The sequence below is a fragment of the Glandiceps talaboti genome, chromosome 6 (genome assembly GCF_964340395.1).
Source record: "Glandiceps talaboti chromosome 6, keGlaTala1.1, whole genome shotgun sequence".
Taxonomy (NCBI): Eukaryota; Metazoa; Hemichordata; class Enteropneusta; family Spengelidae; genus Glandiceps; species Glandiceps talaboti.
The window spans coordinates 22377851-22386672 of NC_135554.1; the positions used below are offsets into that span (position 1 = coordinate 22377851).

The 8822-nt window shown below is 35.4% G+C and overlaps 1 protein-coding gene across 2 annotated transcripts in view; it reads left to right on the forward strand.

Annotated features, from left to right (window-relative positions):
- LOC144436230 (midnolin-like) overlaps positions 1-3049 on the forward strand; it is a 30831-nt gene extending 27782 nt beyond the window's left edge. For both annotated transcript variants that reach the window (XM_078124969.1, XM_078124968.1), the window contains one exon: positions 32-3049. In XM_078124969.1, coding sequence (XP_077981095.1) covers positions 32-273 — 242 coding nt within the window. In that variant the 3' untranslated portion in view covers positions 274-3049. The remainder of the gene's footprint in view (positions 1-31) is intronic.
- Positions 3050-8822: the final 5773 nt, after the last annotated feature.

Consider the following 8822-nt stretch of genomic DNA (forward strand, 5'->3'; position numbering starts at 1 on the left):
GGGCTAATGTTGCTTTTTGATTGGTTCACAGATGAGAAAATACGAATACATCAAGAAAACTGTCACACTCGCACCAAGATGGAACAACTCCAAACCATGATGCGAGCAAGGCAGATGAGGCGTAAAGCTCGCCGTGAAATGCGAGCACCGTGGGCAGATACCAGGAGTAGTGGAATGATGGACGGAAGCAGTGTCATGTTGGATGCCACTCTCGAAAAGACTGTTTCAGAGAACTGTTTTACTGATCTCCAACAGGAATTCATCGTTGCATGAATCGGAACTGATAACTGACAGAATATGTCGGCTTTTCAAATTTACCACCTGGTGTATTTCAACATCAGTCAATCTAATTGGACACAATCAGTCCAATGGAAACGTACGTTGGAGTTGGTATCTGGCCAACCTATTAGTGATTGGTTACCACATCCTGGGGATGTGCACAGATGACCAATGGGGGAAGACTGCCATTATAAGAGGCCACTACGGATGAATTCTAATTGTCAATTGTGAACACAAATAAAATTTGTGACAAAGCAGTGATAATTGGTACTCGATTGATTTCTTGTGGAGTTTCAGTCGGCTTTCGGGGGGCAGTGATCATGGAAATATTGATATTCATCGAATAATCATGGTGCAGACGGGATGGGCACAATGTAGCCGAAGTGTGTGCAGTGTCGGAATAATCTGTCACCATCAAAATACAATTCTATACTAAGTCTAACTTCGAATTGATTGTAATCATTCTCATGTAGAAAACGTAGCAGAAGTTGTGAGTAGGTTTAGTGAACTCTAATGAACTGAAACAAGTAATGACAAAAAAAAATTCTCATTATTTTTTGGGGTATATTTGCAAAACAGAAGCGTGTGAACATTACGGTAAGTTTTGTGTGGAGGTTATAGTTGTCTTGATATATTTAAATCTTGCATGATTTCTCTTTTTCTCATGATTATAACAAATGACACTACTACTGTGACCAGTCCACAGTAAATGTCACATTTATTGTTGCCATGGCAACTTCAGTCAGATTTTCCCATCTATTGTAAAAGATCATTTCCATAGTAACATATTTGATTTTTTTTTTAAAGTTATCGATATTGTCAGAGATTATTTTGTATGAGTATATATACAAAGATAGTGGGGTAAAAAGGACCCAGTCTGATGCAAAATTTCCTGAACCAGGTTTACTCAAATATTGACGATCAGAAAGTGACTGCAAAACATGTGGTATTTGGATAAATCTTTCATCCATGGAAATATGGTGCATATTTAATATATACTAGCTAGAGAGTCTGGAAACAAGTTCAAATCTGTGTCAAGTCAAGTTATACACATAGTCAGTCTTGTACATTATGACAGAGTCGCATTTGAAATTATACAACAGACTAGTTGAAGATTCAAAATGGCTGCCAATGTTTGTTGTCGCACTCCTGTGGAATACTTTATTTTTTTGCGGGGGGGGGGGGGGTATTTTTTCACTCCTTCAGTGTAAATAACATCATAGTGGATATCCTAAAGTTGAGATAACTTTCCAAGTTTTTGTTTACAGATACTTTATTTTCTGGAAACCACGTTACTCTTTAGCTTAGAATCTATGCCATGCAGATGTTGCTTGAGTTATGTTCTCGCAAAACACAGATAAATAAACTGTAAACCTAGATATTTCAGCTACTACTAATTTTAACTAATTACCAGACTGGAAGGTACATTGTGTTCATGTACAAGGAAGCATTTTAGTCACTACTTATTTTAGTTTTCCAGTGAAATAATGAAAAAAATAAGTCTTTAGCAAAAATTTCCAGGTTCACAGTAATTTACTGAGTAAATCCGGCAAAGGTTCTGAGCTAATAATAACTCATGAAGTCAGTAATATGTTTAAAATAAAGTGTTTCACAGTACGACAATGAAAATTTCAGAAGTATGCTGACAGTGAAATACTGATACGTGACATTAATATTTCTAAAGGTCACAGGTTTGTCATACAACCAGTGAACTTACACACACACGTCCTGTTAGTAATAATTCCTTGAAAAATTTGATATGAAATTTGAAAGATGACATGACACATACCATTAAAGTCATAGTAATTTTGCCATGTAGGTGAAACTGTTGTTTTCCATCAACATCACAGTTCACACAGACACACATTTCAAAATGACCAAAAAACATTGAAGATGAAAACTTTTCACTTCCAAAAAAAACAAGTGCTTTGAGCTGACAATTGTCATTCATTGCATGCATGTACAATACCAACAAATGTTTAGTTTAATAAAAAGGTTTCCTACAACTATGTGCACTCTATAATGTATTTTAGAAAACTTTTTGAATTTCAAAAAAATAGGTTCTATTGTAACATTGTAATTTACAAAAAGTTGAAATTATTTCTGTTGTAAGATGACTTCAGATTCTTATATTCTCAAACAGAACGCACATTTTGCATGGAGATATTTTATGCAAACGTTGTTATGAAATGGAATGTGCTCTGTAATAACTTCTTCCAGTGTGACCGTACGTTCTTGGCGTCCGACAAATTTCTTTATTTTCTCTCAATCAACAATATTCCTCTTACTTGTTCTTATGCAAAAAATAGCTTGCTAGTTTTCCCGAATTCATCATTCTAGTTACTAAAAACATAAGGACACACACATTTGTATGATATCAACCTTCTCTTAGAATAGACCTAGATGAAATATCTACCTGTTGACTGTTTACAAGTCAACTTTTTAAAAATATTTTGTGTATACATGGAGGCCTAGATGATATAGCATTTTGGTCTCTCTTTCTTTTCTGAGCCATACGGACCATTCCACTTTTACACTTCCTCAGAAATTTTTGGCTTATTGATAAGCTTGCACTGTAATGATTCTTTCTTCAAAATTTTGGTTGGTTGTGTTTTTTGGCGCAATGTTATATATGTTTGTTTGTTTGTGTTTTGTGTATAAAGTGTTGTCGTATTCGTCAGGTTCATTCAATTTAATCTTAGTAATCATGTTTCTATGGAAACAGCTAATATGCCATAATTTACAACAGTGTATTTGTGGAAAATAAAAACAGAAAATTAAAAAAAAAATGTATACGTGTTGTTTTTCTGTGTGAGGTCAAATGTTTTGGGAGTGGGGGGGGGGGGGGGTTACCCAGCATGTGTAGACGTTCGTTCCATGTAAACGACATTTGAATTTAATTGAAATATCACCTTAAGTACAATTACAACTTGACAACCTATTTTTGAAATGAGTACACTCCCATGTCTCAAAGCCCATCCCACAACTGTGTACAAATAATGGGTTGTTACGTGGGTGTGCTCTGGTCTTGGGGCAAGTTGTCCTTAATGGCTACACTGTCACGCAAACAGTTCCCCTTTCAGCACCTGTAGCTCTATCAATAGAATTTTGTTTTAGACCAAAACATTTGCCCACTTTCTTGTTTCATTCATAAAGTATTAGTTTGCAGCTTAATGACTATGGTTTGATGAAAAACAAAACAAAAGGGTCGATAATGAAAAACAAACTCCAAATCTGAATCCAGAGTTGCCTTCATAAAATTTACATATCTTGGATTTAAAAAAAAATTCATGTCTACCAAATAAATCCATTTTAGGATTAACCAACAAGGTCAGAAATGACACTGAAATCTCACTTTTTGTGCTGGGGGCTAAAAACCTTCCTTGACAGCTCATATGTCCTCCCACGGCCTATGTTATAACATTATGCATAGAATGGATCACAAAGTCAACAAAATCAGGATATTGTCTCGGGTCATGTCATTGTGACATCCCTGGATGCAAGCCATGTTGGCAGTCAGCCCACAGGTCATAGCACTACTGTCTATGATAAGATGATCAAACATAAGTTTTCTTTGTGATTTTATTGTGGGTGGGGGTGGGGGTGGTGTATTATGTGACCAATTAAACCCATTATGATAATTTCTATCTGTTTTGTTGGTAAAATATAAACTACTTAAGATTGAAAGTGGTGTGCCACATCTCTGAAATACTTCTACAATGTCATCCCAGAATCGGAACCAAGTTCTTTTCTAATGCTGAAATGTGGGCTATCACAGGGCCTTACGGGAACACTTTACATACTAATACTATACAGTAACCATAACTTTAACTGTAGAATTCATTGTTGAAGTAAAATGTGTTAGATTTTTAGATTTTAAAATGATTTCTCTGCAAACTGTGTGTTTGTCTTTTCCTAATTCAGTAATAACAAAAAATAATTATCCTCCTGGAACACAGCCGATTTTATCTTTGAATCTGTATGCATGACCATATCTAAAAATGTATAGAGTAACTGCGACGTGTTCAGAGAGGCTGGCTAGGCTGTGATGTCACTTCCAATTTGAGTGGTCTTTGGCCGATAACTTTAAAATGCCACTGTGCTTGTTGTAAAAAGTGAGTGACAGTGAATGAAGTCGTTAGAAATCAAATGATTTTGGCCTAGATATTTTTCTAGATCCATGTTTTGAAAAAGTGTCAGTTCACTTCAACAACCCCCCCCCCCCCCCCCCCCCCCCCCGAACTTGTACTATCATTTGAAAGCTTGCTCCTGGTCCTTCTGCAATAATAAAAGAAATTTGGAGGTTCCCCAGTTTGTTTTCAAGGAAATTGGCACTTTTTTATTTTCCTTGGAGGCAACATAGTCATCGGCGGCCATATTGGATTCTAAAACAACTTAATTTTGATATCATTTTTGACCTTTTTATGATGACCCCTCATATTTTCTTTGATTTGAACTGAGGATGAGTTTGAGTGTATTCGAACAAAGTAGCAGAAAAAGTTTATTCACAAGGCACATTTCTACATCAACAATTAAATTCATGATTTCATAAAATAAAATGATTCATTGGTTAACAATTTTCAGTTATTCATTGTTTTAATAATATTTTGTCATAAAAAAAGCAATATAATTGAATGATTAGATAAACTGTCTGCAAAAAGAGAAGGAAAATTGACTCAGTAAAAATTTGACCTTTCAAAGATCTTCAGATTACTACTGCAAATTTACATGCATCGTGATCAATTTTGACTGACAATTTTTTTTGTAGAATTGAATGTATTATTCTTTTCAAAAATATTACATGGTTGCCTGTGATTTTTCTGCTATTAAAATGAGACTCAGATTTACATATTTATTGTGTAAAAGTACCAGCAAGTTCTTCATTTTTGTTATTTTTGAAATATCAACATTTATTCTGGTAAACAATGACATTTTGTGCATACAAAGAGATCATACTAAACTATGCAGTCTGGAATTGAATTGTGTGCATTAGGATTATAAGGCAAAAAAAAATAAAATAAAATTGTTTGTTTCCGATAATATGACTTTAGAAAATAGGGTAGGTAGGTCCGAATTTTATTTTATTTTACTTTTTTATTTTTATTACTTCAACCTCCAAGATAAGATACTCTCGTCGGTCACAATACTTCTGCGAGAGTTTGATGAGGTGTAAAGGTACAAAGGCATCAAATCACTTCTTTGAAACAATGAGTTAGAAAGTCAAAAAAAAAGAGCTATACTTTTGCATCGATTTGAAAACTGGGTTTCCCAATCTACCCACATTTTCAACTTTTTTTGAATGTGTATTGACCCCCCCCCCCCCCCAACCCAAGTAACAAGCAAGTAATTTCGCTGCTGTTCTTAGTTGAAGACAAGTGACTTGGTGGATGAGAATTGATGCTGATGTCTCTTTAAAGGCACTAGATTCAGTCCCACATCCTCATATAATGGTTGCAAGTATTATGGATCCATAAGGATTGTATAGGAACTTTGCTTCTGGACCCTACAGCTCTATCAGAAAATATTTTTCATCTCCTGAAAGGTCCAACTCCAAACCAGTCCTTATATCAATAATTAACTTTGTACCATCTTTACTCTCATCAAAGATCTTTTCATTATAAATGATAGATTTTCCGACAAATATTTAACTTCTTTATAAATTCAGTACTTCGCCAATTTTCCACTTGATGCCGTACATTATAACAGATTGCTGTTGATGTACAACATATGCACACATGACTTTTGTGGGAAATGGACAGATGCTGTATACTGTATATCAAATGATATAGTAGCAAATGACACAGAAAGGTTTAAAATGGCTGCTGACTGACACAACAATGTACAAAGGTAGCCAGGACACTGGAGATACTGTATATATACCATACATAAAATACACTCATAATTGAGTGTGAAATCAAAGCTAAGAGAAAGGACAATCATAAACTTCAGAAAAAATTTACATAGAAGAGTTGGAAATTGGGTGATGGGAAAGGAGCGAGGAGATGCAGGGGTACAAAAAAAAGGAAATATGTATCTAGAACTATTATAACATATTTCAGTTTTGTACTTTTAGAGTTTACCATACACCCTCAAGGTATGAATTTTGTCCCCTCTATGATCAGTGCACACACAGAGACACAGACACACAAACAAACAAACAAAACTATTTGTGAAAATTTGTCAAAACTATAAATAGATCACTAAGATAAAGGTAAATCAGGTCAAAGGTCAACCATATAACTCCTAGCTGTTTAATCATACTCTCAAAGTACCCTGTCATGTATTTTAACACTTCTTTCTTATCCTTGGCCACACAGGTATTTATATTTCAAACTAGAGCTACTTATCTTGTGGAGACCTAGATCTAGGATCCAATATAATAGCTGTCAGACATCCTGTCTGACCATATTTACTGTTCAAACAGTAACAAAGATTGAAAAAAAATCTATCATTTTGGACGTTTTTTCTTGATTTTGCACCATTTTTTTTTTGCAGAAGACTTAGGGGTGTTCGTCGATAATTTATTTTTTACTGAAGATTTACGGACTGGAACCTTAATGTAACATCAGAAGTATTGCTGTAAATATATCTATTCACTTGAACTAATTAGTAGTCTAGAAATTATACATAGTGGGCTCAATTTGCTACGATCCTGGCGGTCTCTCTCCACAAGAGGCAGATCGTAAAAAAAAAACCAAGCCCACCACGAATAGTTTCAATATCATAATTATGGAAACCCTTTCCACTTTTGTCAAGAAAAACTGGGACTGCATTTGTAGAGATTCAGTTTGTACTTGAAGTAGAAATGCACAAAATATTTATTTTTTGTATGTAGACCCTCAGTCACTACCCTCAATTGTAACTTAAACAGAGAAGTGGTGGGTGGCGTGGAAACTAGACGAGTTATAGTGTCAACAACAAGGCTGGACCCTTGCCCATCCTATAAAATGACTATCTGACTCCATTGATATTCCATTTGATTGTACATCAGCTGTTTCTGGTGATATTTAACCTGTACTAACACTCTCTCCCACCCACCAGTGGGAGGCCTTAATAAATTGTCACGATATCAAGTCAGTGGTTGACACTGTTTACTACTATCACTCAACTAGAAAATCAAATCATATGACTCAACTGTGTGCATTAAATATTATTCAATATATTATCTGATACCATATCAAATTATACAGACTCATATTTTCCAAAGGAATCAGCTGTTTAGTCTTTTGCATTTTGAAATTCATGTATTTTCTTTTCACTATGGACAGGGTACTATATATCAATGGCACAGCTTTGTATTTGTTCCGTTCATACTTGTCGGCATATTATTGACTTTTTTTTTCAACACTTTATCAATCAAATCTCTAATTTTAACAGTTCCTCATTTTTTTTTGTCTGTATGTATACATACACCCACAAGTCTGTGTACTCTAAGTTCTTTCTGTTGGAACTGACAATGGAGCTAACACTTCCATGACAGCATGGACACTACAATGTACTAGCAACTTCAGGCATATTATGCACTTACAGTTGACAATGACTTTCATTCAGTGACTGTAGATCAGAATCGACTGTAATGTATACACATTACAACTGGGCATAGTATTGTCAATGTTTTTTCTCGCACTCCAAAAAACGACATTCATAATGTTTTACGCCCAACTGGATCCACTCAATCGGCGGCAGGGAAACCAGCTCAATGAGCAACTGTAAAAAAAGCTCTCGTTGTAGCGAACTATCGATTAATGCAAATCATTGTAAGTAAAGTGTAGGTGGGGTCAAGGTCAATGCTATAACTGCCAAATGCATTCTTTTCTGCACTTTCAGAAGTTGTTCTAGAAACAACAGAAAAGAATCTATACTCGTCATACAGATGAGGTCTGTCGTGTATTTTGTGTATATATGTGCATGCCATTTGAAGCGCTGAAAATCAATTTTGATTGGTTGGTTGGTTGGTTGGTTGGTTGGTTGGACAGCAATTGCTTCTGTTTTATTGTAGCTATTTATTCATATGGTTTTGGTCGGGTTCTCACTAACAAATTGTATGGCCAGCATTCACATCAGCCCTACTTTGTGAAGAGAATGAGCGTATTTGCAAACTTTGAAACAAGCATGTGAATGAGGAGACTCAATGGTTTCATTTTAAGATGTGTGCATGACATGCATAACAAACAGCAGTTACCGCAGTTGTTACTGCCAGCATGCTAGATTTATTGGTCAGAGGGCAGAGGAATTTCAAAGATCTTTCAGAGGGAAACAATAGAGGGAAAGTAAGTGTCTGTTGGGGAGTCGGCCAATGACTTTCAACAGCTGTTCCAGGACTACTTTTCCATGGTGCATAGACAGGTGGACTCTAAAGGCTGTTTGGGTGCATTTTCTTGATAATTCCGACTCACACTGGAAGACAAAACATCTGAAAGAAGTGGGTGGGTTTAGCGTTTACACCTTTTGTTTTGTTTTTTAATTCTCGGGCAAGGTCACATAACCTTCAAAGTGAAAAATGTCTTTGTACATCAAGAATTTGAAAACAGTAACTTAACCTA